This window comes from Helobdella robusta (assembly GCF_000326865.2).
Source record: "Helobdella robusta unplaced genomic scaffold HELROscaffold_18, whole genome shotgun sequence".
In the NCBI taxonomy this organism is placed as follows: Eukaryota; Metazoa; Annelida; class Clitellata; order Rhynchobdellida; family Glossiphoniidae; genus Helobdella; species Helobdella robusta.
Window position 1 is genome coordinate 2,124,660 of NW_008703981.1, and position 24,472 is coordinate 2,149,131.

At 32.2% G+C, this 24,472-nt stretch overlaps 1 protein-coding gene across 1 annotated transcript; it reads right to left on the reverse strand.

Annotated features, from left to right (window-relative positions):
- Positions 1-15,771: 15,771 nt before the first annotated feature.
- On the reverse strand, positions 15,772-23,534 carry HELRODRAFT_191117 (hypothetical protein; the record flags this gene model as incomplete). Its single annotated transcript, XM_009016405.1, has 11 exons — positions 15,772-15,851; positions 18,180-18,269; positions 18,592-18,708; positions 19,079-19,453; positions 19,685-19,801; positions 21,716-21,819; positions 22,000-22,248; positions 22,321-22,730; positions 22,882-22,941; positions 23,153-23,302; positions 23,436-23,534. 11 exons carry the CDS (start codon positions 23,532-23,534, stop codon positions 15,772-15,774), a joined length of 1,851 nt encoding a protein of 616 aa, XP_009014653.1.
- Between the last annotated feature and the right edge of the window lie 938 nt (positions 23,535-24,472).

Here is a 24,472-nt window from a genome sequence, read left to right on the forward strand (position 1 = left end):
GACAACACATTGTACCTATTCTTAAACTCAAACACACACATACCACACACACACACACACACACACATACATACACACATACATACACTCACACACACAAATAAAAACACATATTCATAGTAAATTAACATTCCATCACACTCTACAATTACAAAATTTTAAGTGCATTGTTAATAAATGTACCTACCTTGCTTGCTCACGTGTATGTATGTATGTTCATGTATGTCCGAACGTATGGGTATGTATGTGTGAATGTGTACATGCATGTATAAATGTACATATGTGTGCGTGTGTGTGAATGTGTGAGTGTATATGTGTAACCTATTGATATTTCCCGATAAATTGGAAATTGTTAACCTGAATTCTATCCCGAGGGATTAGTTTATAAATTAATCCTCAATAATGAGAGAGGAAAAAACGTGTTGATAATAACTGCAATTTTTCTAATTGTCATCTTCATCATCTTTACAATCTACCTACCTACCTACCTACATACCTACCTACCTTACGTACCTACCTACCTACCTACCTACCTACCTACCTTACCTACCTACCTACCTACCTACCTACCTACCTACCTACCTACCTACCTCGCATCTATTCAATGATTTCAATTTAGGACAGACGTCATGCAAATGATTGACTGAATGAATGTACTGTGAATGAGTGAATGAATGACTGAATGAATGAATGGATGAATGAATGAATGGATGGATAGTGAATGAACAAATTAATGAATGAATGAATGAACAAAATGTCTGTCAGGTCACACACAGGTCAGTCAGTTAGTCTGACAACGTGAGGTACATAATTGACATTAATAAAATAATAGCATGCCTGTATGCGTTTGTGCGTTTGCTTGTGTGCGTTTGAATGTATCTTTGTATACGTTTGTGTCAACACACATTTTTATAAGTACTCATCTTTACTGCTTGTGTACGAACGTGTGTGTTTATGTAGGATTTTATAAAAATACTTTGAAGAAATCTTTGACAAACAAACAAGAAACAACATCACTAAACTACACGACAATAAGGCACGCGGGCATACCTATAAAACCCTGAAAACCGATGAACAACCAGAAAAAAAGATAAGACGAAAAATCGTTTGACTCACCTCGTTGAGAGCTAGTGTTAAGGAGTTTATCAATCCTCTGCATTAAAACGCATACGAGGTTACTAATAGGACTGCCATCCCCTCCTTCATCATCATCATCGTTATTATTATCATACAGACTCTGCCCATCATCATTTGTTTCGTTATTGTGCTTGATATTATTACTTTTATTGCTGTTATTATTATTATTATTATTATTATTATTATTATTATTATTATTATTATTATTAACTATGTCATCATCATCATCATCGGCAATTTTGAAGGTTTTACGCTCGGGATAGAATTCAAGGCTGTTTTTGTAATGTTTATACTTATTATTATTATTATTGCCATTATTATTGTCAGTATTATCATTTTTGTTATCATAAATATTATTGTTGTTGTTATTGTTATTGTGATTTTTGTTGATGCGATTCGATGCAATATTTTGACAGTAAAGTTCGCTATTGATTGCCACCGAGGCGACAACCGTTGTAGACTTTGTGAGTGCTAAACCTGTCTGTGGCGATGATGATACTGACGTCATCGTCGATAATAGTGATGATGTTGATGTTACTGATGATGATGGTGGTGGTGGTGGTAGTGACGACGAGGGAAACAGATCTTTGAGTAGTTCAACGAATTTCATCATATCCTGCGCTGACATTCTGTTCAGGCACGACATCTGCGGAACGAAAGTGCAAAAAATGTTAAAATTGTAAAAATTTACCAGAGAGATGAAAGAAAAAAGATAGAGAGAAAAAGAGAGGAAGAGAGAAAAAGAGAGGAAGAGAGAAAAAGAGAGAGATAGAAAGAGGCAGAGGCAGAGAGACAGAAAGAAGAACATAGAAAGAGAAAATTTTAAACTGTAATCATTTAAACTGAATCATAACGACTGATCAATGATTGAATGAATGAAATAGCAATGAATGAATAAATGAATGAAAGAATGAATGAAAGAATGAATGAACGAATGAATGACCGAACAAACTAGTGAACAAACGAACGACAGTGGATAACCAAAACGACGTATAAGTTTAACAAAAAAAATCTTAACATACAACACTGTAACATAGTACAAAAAACCTACATAGCAGCATTTGTTCAGCACATTTGTTTTAATTAAGATTAGAATGAAAAAAGGACCAACTCCCCTAAATCATGTGGCTCGTTAAAAGGCGATTCAACGTTATAATACCAATACTTGGATTCTATTTTTTATTAAAATATTTCTAAGATTTTAACTCAATTATAATTATTATCATTGTAAATATTAGTAGCAGTAGTAACAGTAGTAGTACTAGAAGTAGCAGCAGCAGCAGCAGCAGTAGTAGCAGCAGCAGTAGTAGTAGCAGTAGTACTAGTAATAGTGGCAGTAGTGAAGTAAATTTTAATGAGTATTTTACAGCTGTTTAAAGTTTTTATTATGACTGGTGCAAAAAAACGTCGCTGAACAAATAAAAAAAAGAGGTGAAAGATTGAAAATCACAAAATCACAACACACACAGAGATACACATACACAAGCACACACACACACACCCATATACAAATACATACGCAAACACACACACATACAGAAACATTTGGTCCTTATTAAATATTTAACAGGCTCAAACTGATATAACCAATTTTTTTATTATTTATTTTTTTTTACAAAAAAAGTTAAAAAAACAAAAAAAATTAGGGAGAGTATTGACAAACAGAAGTAAAAAAGTAATAAGAAAGCGAAATAAAAAAATTAACAGGGAAACAATAAAACGTCTTGAAAAGCAGAGAAAAATATATTATGTAACCTTTTTTGATGCATTGGTATATATTTATAGATTTAGAAAGAGAGAGAGAGAGAGAGAGAGAGAGAGAGAGAGAGAGAGAGATAAACAATTATATTAATATTCGTTTCATTGCTTTCCAATTGTTTATGAAAATATAAAATTTAACCTAGCACCCATGTGGAATATGAATTTTGTCTACAAAGAGCAGATCATGTATAAATATACAATAAACAAATCAAAAATGAAGACCACCTCTTTGCCTCTACATTGTTACATTGTTAACGCGTTATGAAAATAATTTAAATGATTTCTTTACTATAATATTATGATGAAAATATATCTGGGAGAGAGTAATTTATATAAATAAACAATATACATACAAACATGTGCAATATTACGCACACATGCATACACATACATACACACACATACATACACACACATACATACACACACATACATACACACGTACACATACACGTACACACAAACACACACACACACACGACATCGTGATCAAAGTTCTCCATATATATATAGGATTATAAATAAGCATCCCTTTAGTATATGTACAACAGTCTGTCACATCACCAAACTCATGAACGTCATCACCATTATGGTGGATTAAAAAAAAAGAATAAAATGATAAAATATGATAAAATGTAATGCTGGACAACAATTATTTTTGCGAAATCCTGAAATAAGTTTTTGTGGGAAAAAGTTATACGAAGAAAGATCAATGTTGATAAAATCACTAAAATATTTGAAACACTGACGACGACGATGACGATGACGATACAGATGATGGTGATGATGTTAATAAAGATGATGAAAATAATGATGATGATGATGACGACGATGGTGATGATGGTAGAGATGATGCTGATGATGACGACGACAACGATGATGTTAAAGTTTGTCGGCAAAAGTGTGCGTCTACACAAACGAAAATTGAAAAAATAAACTTTTTTGGAATGAGAAAGGATAAAAAAAGAATCCACAACCAAATACACATCAACTACTACACTAATTTACTATGTCACCAAGATCCATGTCTCAAAAAAACTATTCGAAAATAACTTTTAAACCGTTCACCACGGCTTATAAATAACCTTAACCCAGCGTGCAAACTGTTTGCTCTTTCCCTTATTAGTGTTGTTTGCATTCAAAAATAACTGCACGACTTCTGAACAAAATGCCCTACTTTATCAATTGCATATTATATTAATATTTTTCATCTTAATGTAAATTATATCAAAAAATTATTTATAATAATATATTATATAATATATAATAATATATAATATATAATTATATAAAAAAATAAAGATATATAACATGAAAATTCTTTAAAAATCATTCATAGGATCATTTTCCTTGTTCTAATCTATATCACTCCTACGCTAGAGAATTTTAAAATTTATTGACTTGCACCTATATATATATATATATATATATATATATACATATATATATATATATATGAGGTTGTAAATGAATAAATTAAGTCACGTACAAATAATACTTTGTAAATTTTCCTGTGCTGCGTGTGTATGTGCTTGTTTGTTTGTATCTGTGTGTGTGTGTGTGTGTGTGTGTGGTGTGTGTGTGTGTGTGTGTGGTGTGTGTGTGTGTGTGTGCGTGCCTTCACTATTGTATGTGAGAATAGAGAGTTTAAAAACGTAAAATAGATGGTTACATACATTATACTTATGTGCAAATGAGTGAATAGATGAATGAAAAAACGAATGAATGAACGAACGAATGAATGAACGAATGAATGAGCGGACAAACGAATGAATGAACGGATGAAAGAATGAAACAGAAATGAACACCGTACTCAACTCAGGAAGAGAGTGTCACAGATACACCAGAGAAATAAGAGTGAGTTTATAAATGCAATCATTGTTTGAAAAGAGAAACCATACATGATATTGATTAATGATAATAATTCTAACAATGATAGATGATAATGTATAATAACAAATTGATAATGATGATGATGACGAAATAATGATTTATGATAAAGAGATCTAACAATTTATATGTGGACCATAGAAAATTTACAAACTGATATAAAATGATGATATACATGCAGCGGCCATTTATAAACTGATACTGCCACAAAAAATGAATCATGCATGCATGCATGCATGTTTGTATGCTTGTGTGTAATTGTGTATGTATGTTTATTTGTATGTATGTAAGTAGGTATCTAAGTAGGAATGCATATACATATATATGTATCGACCCCAAATTGTTGCTTGCTTGTTGTTAATAGTGAGATAGCTTCAATTAAATTGTTATCCTACAAAGTACATACCAGACTTGATAAATAATACAAAAAGCAAACAACAACACACAACAACACATTGCAGATCAGCGACAAATCTCACAAACATAGAACAGAAAAAAACATTTAGACAAAACAAAACGAGAAGAAATTCCAAACAGCAGTATCAAACAACACCTCCCGCCACTCCAACAAATACATCACACAAACAACACATCACATTACATTACAACCGGACTAGAGAAGATGCCCAAGACACTTAATAGTAACTATATATCATCCAACACAACACAACCACATCCAACACAACGATCCATCCATACCATGGCCACTCACTTCAAGACAGCTATCACATTACAAATAATAACATTCACTCAACAAGCAGACATGCAACACTGACTCACACCAACATCAAACAGAGCTAACACAATAACGATGAATTATTGTATTTATAAACAATGAAAAATCTATCAATAATAAAAACAATGTTAAATATAAATCTGTCTTATTAAGTCTTATCTCTGTTGCATTGTAATCTGTAAACTACTACATCATCTTCTGCTGAAACTGCACTTTATAAACATGTGAACAATAAACTAAAGAGAGAATTTTAAAAAACTGAGACCCAGTTATGTAAAGTTATTAAATTTACTTTCATCAGCTGATCTGATAAGAAAAAGAATATAATAAAATATACACCTATATGCTAAAAGTTGCACTCACGAATACACATACACATACTCATAGATACACATAGATACACACACAAACAAACAAACATACACACAAATGCACATAGATACACACATATATACAACACACATTGTATAAACAGAAGATAAAAAGATATGCAAAACAATAACAAGGCAGTTTTTAATTAGTTAAAGGCTAAGCTGTTTTGTGGCAGTCAAACTCTTATAATAATGATTTATTGGACTTGTCAAGAATGAATGAATTTTTTTCTGAAGAATGGATGTAACAAAAAAAATGACACACATATATACGCACACACAAATACACTTGCATACACACAGACAAACTAACTAAAAACACTACACACACACAAGCACACACACACAAACACAGACCGACAGACAGATAACTGAAATACAAAATAAAAACATCTAAACCTTATTATTAGCCAGGAGACATTTGAATATAAAATGAGATAGTGAAGCTCTCAGTTTCTCATAGGCACATTCCCAAGCGGAAATCTCCAGCTGATTCAAATACATCATCACCCATGATGACGACGACGACGATGATGAGTAGAATAATGATGAAGATGATGATGAAGATGACGACGACGACACCGATGATGGCACTACAAACAAATATGGCGCCACCAATAATGGTGAAGATGATGATATAGAAGAGGTGATAGATGTGTAGTACGTAGGCTTAGATGATGAATTTTTGTTGCCACTACTGCTACTGCTACTGCTGCAGCTGCTGGTTCTGAACTTCAGAGATGTCTTTACTGATGGCGTAACTCCTTTGTGGCGATCATCATCAATACTGACACGACGCTCCTGATGACGATGATGACGATCAGTATCATCATCTCCACGACAAAGATGATCGACTGAATCAACGTTTTTAAATCTCGTCTTGATGTCGTTATGCTTCCGCTGCATGGAAAAAAGGGCAGTCAGAAAATCCTGAAGTGGAAAAAATTATTATTATTATTTTATTATTATTATTATATTATTATTATTATTAACATTAATATTATTTAATAATTATATTATAATTTATTTACTTATCCATTTGTAACATTTTTTATCCAAAAACAACAGAAAAATAAAAAAAAACATATACACAATAAGCACTTTAGAACCGCCATCATTCAAACGCCATCTAAGCTAAAGTCAACACATTTTGATCACTGCAGAGTTTTTGTTGTTGCTGTTGTTGTTTTAATGATTTTAAAATCTGATTTCGAATAAACGAAAACATGTAATAGTAATAGTAGTAGTAATAGTAGTAACAGCAGCAGCAGCAGGAGTAGTAATAGTAGTAACAGCAGCAGCAGCAGTAGTAGTAGTAGTAGTAGAGGTAGAAGAAGTAGTAGTAGTAGTAGTAGTATTAGTAGAAGTAGAAGTAGTAGTAGCAGTAGTAGTAGTAGTAGTAGTAGTAGTAGAGGTAGTAGTAGTAGTAGTAGTAGTAGTAGTAGTAGTAGTAGTAGTAGCGGTAGTAAGCGCAAACACCACCGTAATCATCAAAGCCATTATCATGCCCCTCATCATAACAATCATCATCATTACCTTTCATCATCATCATAACTATCATCATAATCACCATCATCACCATCATCTGGTTATCAGTAGAACAAAAATTATCATTTTAATATTCATCATCGTCGTCGTCTTCCTCCTCCTCATCATCTTTTCAATCAATTTCATCATCAACATTATCATTAAAATATCATTCATCATCATTATTATCATCATCGTCGTCGTCGTCATCATCAATAACGTCACCATCAACAACAACAACACAACAACAACAACAACATTATTCTAATCGCTCACACCATCTCTATTAGATTCAAGTGATAATCAGTACAAGCAAGATTGCATCTAATGGATGAATGAAAAAAATAACATTAATAATAAATAATAATAATAATAATAAACAATAATAATAATAATAAATAATAATAATAATAACAATATTAAAAGTAGTGATGACCCTTTTAAGATTAACCACACAGGGATATAAATCACTGAATCACCTCTCACTGAGAATGCATTACAAATCTTACCTCATTATCTGTTTGGTTACCGTAACAACCACAAAATAAACACACGCACACACACGCGCACGCATACAGTCATGCCTACACAAAACACACATAACACAAAATCATACAATTACATACACTCATACATGATACATAAACTTATATACACTTCTGTATGCATACGATTACACATTCATATACGGACACACACAAGCACACATACACACACACGCACACATACACACACAAACACACGCACATACACAAACACACACATACACACACACAAAGCACAAAAATAGCATATTTATTGAATACAAAAACCTAAAAAATCATAAAATGCGTTTAAGTGCCATAGAAATTTGTTTGCATTCACTATTGCAAATACAATTTTTTTTTTACAAAACAGGGTCATGCAAACAAGACAAAACAAAAATAACAACAACTACACTGATGATAGTAATAAATAAATAATAATAATAACAACAACAGAAAATGACAATAATAATTCATACAGACATAATTTTCATGAGTGTTCAAGTGAAGAAATCTTTTAAAGGATGAAAATATGCACGAGATGCATATTTTTCATATGCACAAGATGCATATTTTTCCTAAGAACATTATCACGCTACCTCTGTTTGTTTATTTAAATTTTGTAAAAAAAATATTTTAAAAAGGTTATCTCAATGATTAAGTATATTTATGTGAAAAGAGTATGCATACTTGTATGTGTATGTGCAAGTATTTATATGTATGTGTGTGTGTGTGTGTGTGTGTGTGGTGTGTAAACTGTGTGTGATTCATTTCATAATGTATTTTTGTATACAAATGCACACACATACACATAAACATAAACATACATACATATACAAACAAACACGTACACATACAAAAGTAAAACCAGTAAACATGAACGAACATTTGTCTAAATCACAACTTAACATTGCAAAAAAATCAATATTATATAAACTCATTCTACCTTACCTTTACATGATTTGCACACACAAGAAACACGCTCAACTACAAACATACAAATACATACAAATACATACAGTACACACATATACAAGTAAATCCAGCCTACTAAATCCATCCTTCTACTAAATCTCAACTCAACATTGCCCAATCAATGTTCCAATCAATTTGCATGCAATGGATTGACTGACTATATGTGCAGTACTGTATACAATCATTTGCAGTCGCAGTAGTTGTCGTTGTGTGTGTTTGTGTGTTTGTGTCTGTGTACGTGTTTGTGTGGCTTACAATCATTCCACAGTCGCAGTAGTTGTCGTTGTGTGTGTTTGTGTCTGTGTACGTGTTTGTGTGGCTTACAATCATTCCACATTTACATGAAAAGTAAATTTGGCAGGTTCAACACACTCAACACACAACACACACAACAACAACAAAACAAAACAATGCCATAAAGCCTTAATTGCATATTATTTTTATTGGCGTATGTGACTGACTGCCGGCTAAGGAATTTATGACTGCATTGAGTAAGAGTTACACTACATGAGTAAGCTATGAAAAAAAACAACATCATATAAACATTAATAGAAGCAAAAAAAACCACCACTACCACTACTACTACTACTACTACTACTACTACTACTACTACTACTACTACTACTACTGCTTTTTCTACTACTAAAACTACAGCTACTACTACAACTACAACAACTGCTACTACTACTACAACTACAACTACTACTACTATCACTACTACAAAGACATACTTGCATCTCCAGCCTCATTGAATAATGACTGACTTCACAAGTAGATTGACAGAAAGTGCAAGAATAATAACATTCTTTAATGACATTAACTTTACTGCTGTCAGCGACGACACTGTTACTCTTGCTGATGTCATTGGTGCTATTATTGTCGTCGTTATTGTTAATGTCTTTAATGTGAACATGGCAGTTAAAGAGATATTTAATGTTGGTGTTGTCCCTGTAAATATGATTATTTGGGCAATTTTTTCCGCTGTCGTTGCTGTGTTGTTGTTGTTGTGGTTGTAGATGTCGTTGTTTGATGATGTCACGTTGTTGTTGTTGGTTATTGATGTCACGTTGTTGTTGTTGGTTATTGATGTCACGTTGTTGTTGTTGTTGGTGGTGGTGGTGGTTATTGATGTCACGTTGTTGTTGTTGTTGTTGGTTATTACTGTAGCAGCTCTCCACGATGTGTCTGTACGTTGTGATGAGATCTACAACAACAGCAGCAGCTGCAGACATGTCACGCGGGTCTTCTACATCCAACGACATCTTTCTTCTCTGCTGTTTCGGATGCGTCTGAAATTGTATTTAATGATGTTTTAAAGCAATCCCTAATGCTAATACAAAAAATTCATACAACTAGTTTAACATTCATTCACTTATTCATCCATTGGTTCGTTCCTCCATTCATCCATTCATCCATTCATTCATTCATTCATTCATTCATTCATTCATTCATTCATTCATTCATTCATTCATTCATTCATTCATTCATTCATCCATTCATTCATTCATAAATTCATTCATTCATAAATTCATTCATTCATTCCCCAATTCACCCATTTATTTCGTAATAGTAGTAGAAAAAGTAGTAGTAAAACTACAAGTAGCAATATTGTTGTTTTTTACATCTTATTATGCATACCACTTATAAAATGTAGTTGGCAGGCTACTGAATATTCATGTATCACTGAATATTTATGTGTCACTGAATATTCATGTATTACTGAATATTTATATGTATCACTGAATATTTATATGTATCCCTGAATATTTATACGTATCACTGAATATTTATATGTCACTGAGCCATTTATAGTAGTGTCTTCATAGAGCTAAATTTATCCACCTAGTGCAGATGAACTTGCAGTTTCTTCTTCTTCTTATTATTATTATTATTATTATTATTATTATTGTTTTTATTATTATTATTATTATAACTATCATCATCATCATCATCATCATCGGCCGTGACACCATCACGTAATCATTACGGTTATGATAATTACTATGAATCACCACACAAAGTATAAATAATAAAATCAAATGCTAACTCAACTACTGCCATTAATGAATGAATGAATGAATGAATGAATGAATGAATGAATGAATGAATGAATGAATGAAAAAATGAATGAATGAATGAATGAATGAATGAATGAATGATTGAATGAAAAAATGAATGAATGAATGAATGAATGATTGAATGAATGAAAAAATGAATGAATGAATGAAAAAATGAATGAATGAATGAATGAATGAATGAATGAATGAATGAATGAATGAATGAATGAATGAATGAATGAGTAAAGAAATTACTGAATAAACAAATGAATGAATGAATGAAATGACACATGCACGTGATGAAAACCATAAACAAAATAATAAATAAATAAATAAATAAATAAATTGTCTCACAAACTGATTCATATTTATATCAGTATCTAAAAAAAGAAAAAAGATAGATTGGATAGAAGTTACTGTTTACTAACATAAGAGAGAGAGAGAGAGAGAGAGAGACATAAAAGAGAGAGAGAGAGAGAGAGAGGAAAAAAGAGTAACTAACCTTTAATTTAGTTAAAATGGATGATGTATCATTGGGCAATACTCCAGTTATTTATAAACTACCATAAGGAGACCTTCAAACAAAACTATTGGATACTTGGATACTTTATTTATATCGAATTATAACACAACAAGCATGTGACAAACACACGCAATGAAACAAACAGAAAACATACATGTATAAAGTCTAAGATCCATAATAATATACAATACTATATACCAGATATTGAAATCTTTAAAACAAAACTTAAAAATGTATTGATTTAAAGTTTTTAACAACAGAGAAGCAGTGCAATATATCTCTCTATATATATCCATCCATCCATCTATCAAACTAATCTGTCTACTAGTATCTAACTATCAGTATCTGGCGTGATATCTATCTAACTCTAACTATTTATCAATCAGTATTTCTATCCAGTTGTTTTGTATTTATCAATCTAGATATAACTCTCAACAAACAAAGTTACAACACATTACAAAATTACACACAACAACAACAACAACACTTACTTACATAAATAATGTGTTTAATGCAGTAATAGCAATATTAGCATTTAGCAAACACATACATATTTGACTATATGAATATCCATTCAAACAATAAGTCAGACATTCATTCAACTGCTGTTTATATATGTGTGATGAGTTGGGCCTTTTATCCTTTTATGTAGGTCTATATTAAATACAATACACACATATACATATACATACCCATATAGGAATACACATATATGTATAGATGACATTTATATATATATATATATATATATATATATACATATACACACACACATATATACATATATGTGTGTGTGTTTGTTTGTTTGTGTGGTGTGAACGTGTGTAGAATGTGTATTTTAGCTAGAAGCTCAATGCATTTGACAATGCATATGATGAGGATGATGTTGTGTATATAGAGGTAAGAAAAATACATGCATACACACATACACGTACACACACATACACTTACACACACATACACACATACAAACACATAAATAAATACATACGAATACAAATAAACCAACAAACACATACATAGACACGTAATTTTAGTTAGACTTAACAAGTACTAGATACAAACAAGCAAGTACATGCATTTCGGCTCTCCAATATCAACAGATTAAAATTTATTATCCATATCTAACTAGTGCTATAAAAATGTCTATGATGATGACGACGACGACGACGATGATGACGATAGGATACTCAATTAAATATTTTATCTCTAACTTGCCAGATAAAAAACTTAAATGTTAGGTGAGTATGGGATGAACACACAAGAAAGATGAAACATAATTACATCACTACTTCTCCTACTACATATTAACAAACCAACAAACGTTAATTGTGATTGATACTATATCATTCTTTCTTTATCATCATTATCATCATCATCATCATCATTATCATCATCATCATCATCGGCATCGTCATTATTATCTTCGCCATCGTCGTCGTCATCATCAAATAAAACATTAATAAAACTTATGTTCAGTGTAAATGCTATGTACTTCCTCACACAATTGAACACCTACCAAACTTCTTTGATGTTTTTAATCAGGCATAGTAACGTTGTAAAACACATACACACAAACACACACACACACACACACACACACATATATAAAAACATCTTATGTGCAATGTACACACACACACAATGTGCAATTTACACACACACACATATGATAAATGTGCAAAACACATGATTATTTGCTATTAGAAACAGAAACCTCAAAAGAATTAACATACAAACATGTCTGATTCATCCAGTCGTGCCTGTAAAACCATTATCAGATAATTGGAAACCTTCTTAGAAAACCAAAAATTAAACAAAAAATAAACAAAACAAAACAAAAAAAACTCCCTCTAAAGTACAAAATATACACTGCAGTGAAAAAACCTTGAAAAAATGTGTATTTGTGTCTGCTTCATACATTAAAAAAACACCATCCAATACCATCTATCTAATGTCTATTGGCTGATAATCAAGCGTTTTGTGATGTGTGTGTGAAGCTTTCATAAAAAATACAAGTTTTTCACTTTCTCTCTCTGTCTCTCTCTCTCTCTCTCTCTCTCTCTCTGTCTCTCTCTCTCTCTCTCTTGCTCTCATCTCTCTCTCCATCTTAAAATAAATGATTGAATGTGTGAATGTGTGTGTGACCGGGCTTATTTCCATTAATTAATATGCATGTGTGGAGTATTTAATGAGGGGGAAACATTGTTATACACATTCATATGTATGTATGTTTGTGTGTATGTATGTATGTATGTACGTACGTATGTATGTAGGGTTTTTTGTATGTATGTATGTTTTTTTGTGTGTATGTATGTATGTATGTTTGTATGTATGTATGTGCGTGTACATTTTTTAGTGTATGTAAACGTGTTTGTGAAGCTGTGTATGTGTGTGTTTGTTTGTTTGTATGTATGTATGTGTATGCATGTATGTGTATGCATGTAAGATTACCATTACTTTACATTACATCACATTACATTCCATTACAAAATCATTAACGAACATGTGAGAACATTAAATATGCTATCCTCAGACATTTAATGCAAGGGGTTTTCACATTATAATAATGATCATGTTCTTTCATTCATGGTTTTCACATGAATAGGTTTATTGTATTCAATGTGTGTGTGTGTGTTAGCGTGTGTATGTATGTGTGTGAAAGATAAAGAGAGAAAGAAAGAGAGAGAGAGAGAGAGAGAGAGAAGGAGAGATAGAGAGAAAGAGAAAGAGAGAGAGAGAGAGAGAGAAGGATCTATAAAGTTAAGCATTAAAAATTGCACTATAAAGGCTGTATTTCTATTTGTGATCATGATTCTGTCTGTGCGTGTGCGTGTGTATGTGCGAAAAATAATTTCCATGTGTTTAAAAAGAAAAGAGAAGAAAACAACTGATGTATACCTACCGAAATAAATAAAATACAAAAACAAAGATAAAAATACAAAAACAAAGATAAAACAAGATAAAAAAGTTGAGTGACATCATTTGGTGTTGAACAATAGAAATACAAACACAAACCCACACACGCACACGCACACGCATCCATACATATATAGCTACATAATAACTTTAAAACTAATTACAGTCCTGATTACAATTTTAATCAGCAAAAGTTATAACACATAATTTGTTAAACTAATTATATGTGATATGGCATATACTAAACAATATATATATATATATATGTATATATATATATATATGTGTGTGTGAGTGTGTGTATGCTTGTATGTGCGTGTACGCGCCTGCGCGCGCGTGTGTGGGTGTGTGTATAATATACATTACACTAATATATAAATTAATATCTGAATACATATTTCATACATATGCAACAAATTATATGCATGGTTACTATACTAACCACACAAAGTTAGCTTGGATCAAAAGACAATTTTCATGAGTAAATCATATGAACATCATGCAGCATATTATTATTCATAAATTACTGATCTGACTAATTTGTATTTAATGTTCTAGATCCAATCTAATCACACAGTAGAAAAAACTAATGATGACTAATTTAACAGCTATTATTTTGTATCATGATATACTAGTTAAAAATAGGTAATCTACTAACTGACTAATCAGAATCACTTTTTCACAGATCAGGTTATCATTATGATTGCATAATTAACAATGCCAATGAAACCAGATATAGAAACAAAATATTAAGTAGTGTAAAAACAGAAAAATGTATTTACTTACTTTTTCACTCTTTTACTTTTACTTGGCTTGGGGTTTGTTGTGATTGGAAAAGTTTAATTAATATTAATTAAATTAATCCTTTTAAAAGGTTAATGAAGGAATAAGCTAAAAAAAATTCCAATTTCAGTTGATTAAAAATTTTTTTAAACAAGAACATTTTTGAATGTTTATTCAATTGATTCAATAACTTATTTTTTAATTTTTTTTAGATCGAAATAAATTTAATAGTCAAAAGATGTTTGAACAATGTTCAGTGTTCTTGGTGGCCATTAGTGATTTCTGATTAGTGATTACTATTAAGTATTAGATTAGAATTAGTAGTTAGTTATCATCAGGTGTTTCGAGAAACTTTTATAACGAAATCACTTCAAATAAACAAAAATACTTCTGATAAAACTAATTTTTAAATGAATTCGAAACAATTATTTTAATTAGTCGATTTAATATTTAGTTAATTTAATTTCTAATTTGAAAATCTGATCAATCCAGGTGTCACGTTGATTTAAATTTAAATTAACTTTATTCGTTCATGCATAACGTTATCAAAAACCATAAAAGTTTTTTTTTATTCTTTTTTCACGTGCATGCATTCATCAAACATGTTCTCCAAGCAAGAATGATAATCTCGATTGAGTATTAGACGAACTTAAGATTTATATTGAAACATTCATTGATGATATTTCGATGAAAAATTTATATTTTAGTTACGAAAAGCTGAGTCTTGGTGTGTTTGACTTATAAATAGGCAATTATTTTATTGATTGAAATATGATTATTATCAGAATAAGACATTATTAAAAGATTAAAGAATGGTTGATTATTACTTATTAAACTAACGAGCAATACCATAATGTCTTTCAATTTCATCAAATTTTAATCTTTCTGTATCTGCTGTGGGTCTGTCTGTTTGTCTGTCTCCTCTCTCTCTCTCTCTCTCTCTCTCTCTCTCTCTCTCTCTCTCTCTCTCTCTCTCTTTCTCTCTTTCCCTCCCTCTCTCTCTTTCTCTTTCCTCTCAACTTTTTAGTTTTGTTATACATAGGTCCTTATGATTAAGTAGCCATATCATGAGATTTTAAATCAAAAGTTCTTCAAACAGAGCAAGCAGTATCTCATCCACCATGACACATGGAAGTTAATGGATTTGAAACATGAGACACCCAAGTGACACACACACACACACACACGCACACGCACACACGCACACACACAAACGAGAAACACTGATACACAGTACATAGTCCACACGTGCACACACGCACACAAACAGACACACACACAACAGTCTGTACACTACACAGGTGTCGTGCACATATATAGCCTGTACACTTAAGCTTATAATGTGATGTGCACAACAACATCATGCAACGGCAAATACAACCGTCAATATATAATGTATGTGTGTGTGATACATACCCACATACACAGCACACACGCACACATACACTCACTATAAACAAAAATACACAGCTTATGGTAACGTATGTATAGATGGAATTAATGTTTGTATCTCTATATATCATATTCTGATACTTCCTATGCTCGATTATGTTGTATCATGATACACTAGCTAAAAATATGTAATGAGTATTACCAAACTTATTAATGTTTATAATACAATACCAAACATACTATTGTAATAACGAGACGAAACGAACCATATTATTAAATAGAAGATGGAGAAGAACAAGAACAAAAAGAACAAGAACAAGAAAAACGAGAAGAACAAGAAGAAACAATATGTAAAGAATTTCTCGATAAAGGATAGTAAAAGAAGATAATTTCATCAAAATTACAAGGCACATGTTGTGTTGATTTGTGTTTGTTTATGTGGGTGTATATGTGTGTGCGTATATGTGTGTGCGTATATGTGTGTGTGTGTGTGTGTGTTCACACCATGGAATCATAGAACAATTCTAGAACCGTGTTCATTGTTCAAGGTATTCTTGGCTCACGCATATCAAATAGTGGTAGAACTAATTAAAATTGTTCTTTGTTGATTATCCGTTTGGGAATGGCATTATATATCTGTTATGTAACATCAAGAGACGCAATAAAGAAGAGCAGTACCCAGGAATGTCCAGAAATACATAGCAATATACGCTTGGAATAGTCCGTTTTTTGGTTTATTTAGGATGAAAACGATTCCTCCGAAATATTTAGTAACATGGATTTTAGATTTTATTTAATTAAAATAAATTCATTTCGTAAAAAAAATTCTTTTTTTTATTTCGTCGTTTATTAAGAAGAAAAAATCATATGAAAAAAACGCAACCTCACACTGACGTCATTCAAATGAATTATTATACATTACCAAAGATAATATATTATCATGCATTGTATAAATAGAAAAATCATTTTATAGAGCTTCATCAACAAATCTTAATACGAATAAATTTGTATGTTTCATGAAATTTTTGAAATTTAAACAATAAAAAATGAATAAAGACATATACATGTATGTAATATATGTATATATAATTCGAAAATCTATTTCATGATTTTTTTATTTAAAAAAAAATAATTAAAAATCTTTAAATATATTTATTAAGTTTCAATGAAAAACTACGTCAATCAATTAAATTAAGAAGGGTAAGTTAAGTTGCTTGGTATATTTTATTTTACCATCATACTTTTAAAAAATTATTTTAAATTAAAAGTAAATTATACACAAAGTGTATGTGTGTATGGGTTTGTGTGTATTTATATGTATCTGTGTGTGTGTGTGTGTGTGTGTGTGTGTGTGTGTGGTGCGTCTGTGTATGTCTGTGTATGTCTGTGTGTGTGTCTGTGTGTGTGTATGCGTATGTTTAGAAATCGGTACTTTCTGGCTCCTCAACGGGTTGTTGGTGACTTGCATTAATCGGTTTTCCTCGGTTGCCTGGCGAATAATAAGAAACATTACACACACACACATACAGACACACTCACACCACACACACACATACACACACACATACACACACACACACTTACTGTCTGTGTAGTGTTGTGGAGGTTTGAAGTGCCTAGTCTCACCAGTATAATGTTCAACGTCTGAATCAGCTACCGGCTGTCGTCTCTTGGCTGTGAATGGTGACACGGTAGCAGATTGTTATTGTTATTATTAATTATTATTATTATTATTATTATTATTATTATTAATACAACAAACATTTCTCAAATTTGAAATGAATTTTTCTCATAAACAGTGATAAATGCCATTTTGTTTATTGAAATATCGAATGATAACTTAATGAAATAAGAATACTTCATCCTATACTGAAGCAATTAACATTGATTGCATTACAACAACAAAAAATGTATTATAAGAGAGAAGAGAGAGAGGGAGAGAGAGAGAGAGAGAAGAGAGAGAGAGAGAGAATCGTAAATGCACATATAGACAAACATGGTAAAGCATCGCCATCTTGGGGACCGCCGGTCATATTTTGAAGAAACTTGAAACTCTTTGAAGGTATGCTCTTGCCAACATATCTCACCTTTTTGGGATTCATCTCTTCGGGACCTTTGAGTGATAATATGAGATTGGTGGGGGTATCACGCTTGTATATCATTGTTTATGATATACGTTTAAGTCATTATAGCCATCATCATTTTAACAATATCATATTAGTGTATCACATTTGTATAATTATAACTGATAATTATTATAATAATTCTAATCATTCCAGCCACCAACCATCCCATTCATTTTAACAATATCGAATTGTCATCATCATCACGATAATTTTTCACAATCACCATCAATCACACCCCATCATCATCATGATCATCGTCATCATCGTCGTCATCGTCACTCCCATCGTCATCATCATCGTCACCACCATCATCATCGTCGTCGTCACCATCGTCGTTATCATCATCGTTATCGAAACCTCTTCCTTTGATGTGTTGATAGATAGAAGAAGTGTCCACCTCGGAGCTACCCTCCCTTCTCTCCAGGGACCCCCTCCTAACGTTTCCATACAGGGGGGGTACGTTTGAATACGTTGTCCCGTAATTAGGATTTGCATAATTGGGACTATTGTAGTTGGGTGTGTATGTGTTAGTATTTCTCAGCAGGTTGTTGTAATAGGTGGGGTAATCTTGGGCTTGTTGTTGCTGGTGTGGTTGCTGCTGCTGCTGCTGCTGCTGTTGCTGCTGCTGTTGTGTCGGTTCGTTGAGGTCGCGAAAGTGAAAGTTTCCAGTTGGTTGTCTGGGAAAGTGCCTGTCGCTATCGTCTTCCGTGTCTGTCAGAGATTGCTTCAGGGCTGGTTTTGATTGGTTGGTTGATGAATGGTTGGCTGATGATTGTCTGATTGTGATTGGTCGGTTGAGGATTGGCTGATTGTGATTGGTTGGTTGAAGATTGGCTAGTTGATGAATGACTGGTTGAAGATTGGTAGATTGATCTGTCGACTGGATTGTTAATAATAATAATAATAATAATAATAATAATAATAAAGATAATTATAAAATAATAAAAAAATTATAAGCCTGACCAGCTGATGGCAGTTTATTCTCGCCAGACGTCATACTCTGCAGCATTCTGAATGATCTTGATGGTATGGCGTTGCCAGTGTATTTTGAGGGTTTGAACGCTTGGACGCGGTCGTCTGTGCATCGGATAATTTTTAAATTATAAGTATTATTATACTGAAATAATTATCAGTACTAATTATTAATGAAGATATTTTAGTTATATATCTTAGAAGATATGTTAGTATTACAATTGTGATTAGTAGTTTTAGTGTTGTTCTCATGTTTGTTAAAGCACATCATCATTACAGAGAGCATCAGTAATAATAGCAACTACATCCGCACTACAAAAAGGATATCATACATCATCATTATTTCCATCCATACCTCCTCCTCATCATCATCATTGAAGCAGCTACAAGCAACAAACGTAGCAGCAGTAGCAGCAGCAATAACAAAAACGCTGCAACCAGCTGCTGAATGGCTTAAGCAAACCAATCTTAATCCAAAATATTATCCTCGCCAGAAAAAAAAAAATTATTTTTAAAAAAATAATCGACATTATAAAACTATTTGCTCTTATTAGGTCCCTACCTATGTTCAATTGAGTAATGTAAATATACCCACATGAATAAAAATAATATGTACTAACAATATATATTACTAGATAACACCAATCTGAAACTTTTGTATCATCTTAGACACGTGTAAAAGATAATACTATGTACGTGTGCTGTGTGTGTGTTTGTATTCATGTGTATGTGTGTGTTTATAAGTGGGTTTATTTATGTGTGTGAGAGATATTATGTGTCAGTGAGTGTAGTAACCTTTATCTTTCTCCGTATGTGTGTGTGTGTGTGAATGTGCATAAAAAATGTGTGTGTAAGTGTATGTGTGTTTGTTTGGTATGTATGTGTGTGTTGTGTGTATGTGTGTGTGTGTGAATATAATGTTATAATATATTATCATACACTGATTGTTTATCACCAGACCAACTTGATTGAAAACTTACTACAAGTAAGAATATACGAGGTGCAAAAAATATTTTTGTTTTGTTTTTATTTTCTTTTTTCTGATTTGTTAGTTTGTGTATGTTTATGTCTGTGTGTGTATGTGAGGTGTGTATGTGGTGTGTATTTCTGTGAAATTGTTTCTGGTTTATTTTTAAGCACTCGGAGTGATTTCATCTTTGAAGTGGTAACTGAGAGATGTGCATATTATAGCACATTTTACCATGAAATGTTTTTTTTAATGGCTATCAAACAAATTTGTTGTTGTTGGCATCGAACCCAACAACATCTTATGTAACTACAACTTCCAGGATTTTGAATACCAACGGAAAATCAGCTGGGAAAATGTTGGTAGTCAGAGCAAACAACAACACAAACAACATCGTTTGGAAGGGAGGGTAAAATGAAACAACAACACAAACAGCTGGCTGCTACAATCTCAAAACAACATAAACAACAGCACCATCAACAAAATCATATGCAGATGCAACATCATCATCGCGAGAATACCACACCACACATGTAAAAATATTTGAAAGCTGGAATTAACCTGACTCTTGCTCTTTGGCTTTCAGTTAGCATGCGTTGAAGTATTTATGCGGCCCAAGCAGTTGTTTTGTCGAAAAATTTTAAAAATTTTCATGTTAAAAATCAAATGAATGATTTAAAAATGTGTTAAGAGTTGTCTATTAGAATGAAAACAGCATTAATAGCGTTAAACTTTTTTACAAATCATAAAGATATCGAGTTTGATTGACCGAATATATCCCGTATTGAGAGATATGAAATATTTTTCAAGATCATAAACTGAAATGAAACAAATAACAGTGACTGACGAGTTGCAAACTTTAATTTCTCTAAATTTTCAAATTGATAATACTCGACAAATATGAGTGTAGAAGCAGTGTGATGCGTTCCAGATTCAGCGTATTTAAAAGCACTGTGTATGTTTGTTGCTGGCACCTCAGAAAAATGCTAATGAGCGATCACTGAAAATGTAGATAAATTGAGATAATTTGAAATTGTAGGGAAAAACTCAACCACCTTCTGCATACTGGATAGCCGGTTTGGGTTTGGGCTGATCGATTCCATGTATCATCTTGTAAACCGGAGATTGCGTTACGTCACTGTGAGATTTCTGTGGCAGTCTGCCAGATTTTCAAAGAAAAAAATTGCCGTCATGATATTGAAATTATAATTTTTTACATTTTTTATCATCTTCCTTCTGTAGGGGTACAAAATTTGAAATATTACCAAATCAATTTAAACTTTAAATAAACTTTATATGATCAAACATTTCGAATTTTATACCCCAGACAACAACCAACCCGACAACATCTTTTATTTCGGCTCCCGTCTGCCCCTTCAAAGATTCAATAACATTGTCGCTGCTGTACAAGTTCATGGGACTGTTGAACTGTAAGTTAGCCACTACGGCGTCACCCTTCTCGTTGGGACTGCCGCCGCTGATTTGAGGGTTAAAGGTCAAAGGTGGGCCCCGATGTTTTGGTGGGTCGTCAAACTTTGGCATGGAGAGCAAGTTCTGGTATCGAGGGATGGCTTGATTCGGCACGCCCCTGATTGTTCAAGGTACGATTTTTTGGATTTTTATTATTTGAAATATTAAAAAAAAACGCGACCACACTTACTTCCTCTTAACTTTCTCTCTCTGGGCCTGTATATCATTAATGTCAGCTACGTATGAAAATGGTTTCTTTGAATCGCCTTTCACGGCCAAACTTAGCAGGGCGTCGGGAATTTTTTGTTGTTGTGGCGAAAGAGGCTGTGGTGGTTGCTGTGGTTGTGGTGGTTGGTATGGTTGAAAAGATTGTGGCGGAGGTGGTGGGAGTGGTTGATATGGCTGCTGCTGTTGCTGGCTCCACGAAGGTGTAGTAGCGTTGAAGTTGTTGTATGCATCTGTGGTCGAAGATGTGGTGTTGTCGTCATTGTTGTTGAAGTTGTTGTTGATGTCGTTGCTGTCGTTGCTGCTGCCGATGTTGTTGTTTTTGTTGTTGTTACTGTTCAAGTTCAGTTTTTGGCTAAAAGTATCTAAGGATATCTGTTAGAGGTTGTGAAACAACCATCAAAATGAACGTAATTACGTTTATAAAAAATTCAATGTAACTTTCAGATAATAATAATGCTGAAAAATAATTGATTTATTTTCTAAAAATAGAAAAAAAAATGCTTCATCGTCAACCACAACGTACCGGTTCGGGCAGATACGATGATGGTGACGTCACGTCGTTGATCAGCTGATCTTGGTGCTGCTGTTTATTCCTTTCATAATAATAATAATTATGATAATAATAATAATAATAATTATGATATTAATAATAATAATTCTTATTGTTTTTACCATTATTATTATTATTTACTGGAACAGAGCCAGCGCTAAAACTAAATAAATTTACGAAACAAAATTTTTGAAATCACAATTTGAAACGAAGGGGATAAAATGTCCAAATAAAAAACCGAAACCTGGAAATCCCGAGTTTGTAAAGTATTTCCGGCATTTTTAATTTCTTGCAACGCTTGCGCGTGTGACATCTCTTTCGTATCCTGATTGGCTATCGTCAGTATGACGTCACCGGCCTGCAGATTTCCGGAAGCTATGCTGCCGGCGTTAACCTGTAGAATGAAAAAAATTATCTAAATATAGTTTTATATTGGGAAAAATAGTTAGGACGAGAGTGATGACGTCACTATTTGGCTGATGTCATTTCACGCACACATACGCACACACACAACAACAACAAAAGACCTTAAATACGCTGAGGGGCTGGGCATAATCACTGCCCCCATATAGACGGAAACCCCAAGGTATATCTTGAGTGACCCGTTGCAAATATATCATCTCCATTTTTCTTGATTTTGTTATCACTGCTGTAGTAGTAGTAGTAACAGTAGTAGTAACAGTAGTAGTAGCAGCAGCAGCAGTAGCAGTAGAGCAGTAGTAGTAGTGGTAGTATTAGTGGTAGTAGTTGCTATTTATTTGTTGATTTATTGCTTTTGCACTGTGAGCAATTAAGATGATGATAATAATATAATAATATTTGATTGGACAGCTTCAGTTGATGTTGTTATTGATGTTGTTGTTGCTATGTTGTTGTTGTTAGTCCGTATATAAGTTGTCTATGTTTTATATAGTTAGTTCTTTATATATATATATATATATATATATATATATATTGAAACTATCAACTAGTTAACCATATTACATGCTACAATTGTTAAATCCGGGGTTTTTTAAATCTTTAACAGATAACTCTATATTTTTTCAAAATAAATTTAATTGTAATTAATGCAATTATGACGTCGTAATAAAAAAATGATATACAAATAATTAAAAATAATTACAGATAATTTATTAGTATACAAGCTAGTGCAATTAATAAAAGCCCAGAAAAATCATAAAAAAACTCAAGAACTTGAACAATTAAATAATAATAACAATTATTATTACAATTAATATAATAATTATATAATTATTATTATCAATTATAATTTGTTTTAATAACTTTAGTAATTGGCTTTTTCTAACAACAGACAAGTAACAACGCTATTCCACCAACTGTTCACATACTTTAAAAATCTTCTGAAGAAAAATTTCTTGCTTATGTATGTATGTATGTAGGTATGTATGTATAAATGTATGTATGTATTTATGTATGTATGTATGTATGTATGTATGTATGTATGTATGTATGTTTGTATGTTTGTATGTATTGTATTTATGTATGTATGTATATATGTTTGTGTTTATTTATAATAACTGTTTACATTAGTTCCTACATAAAC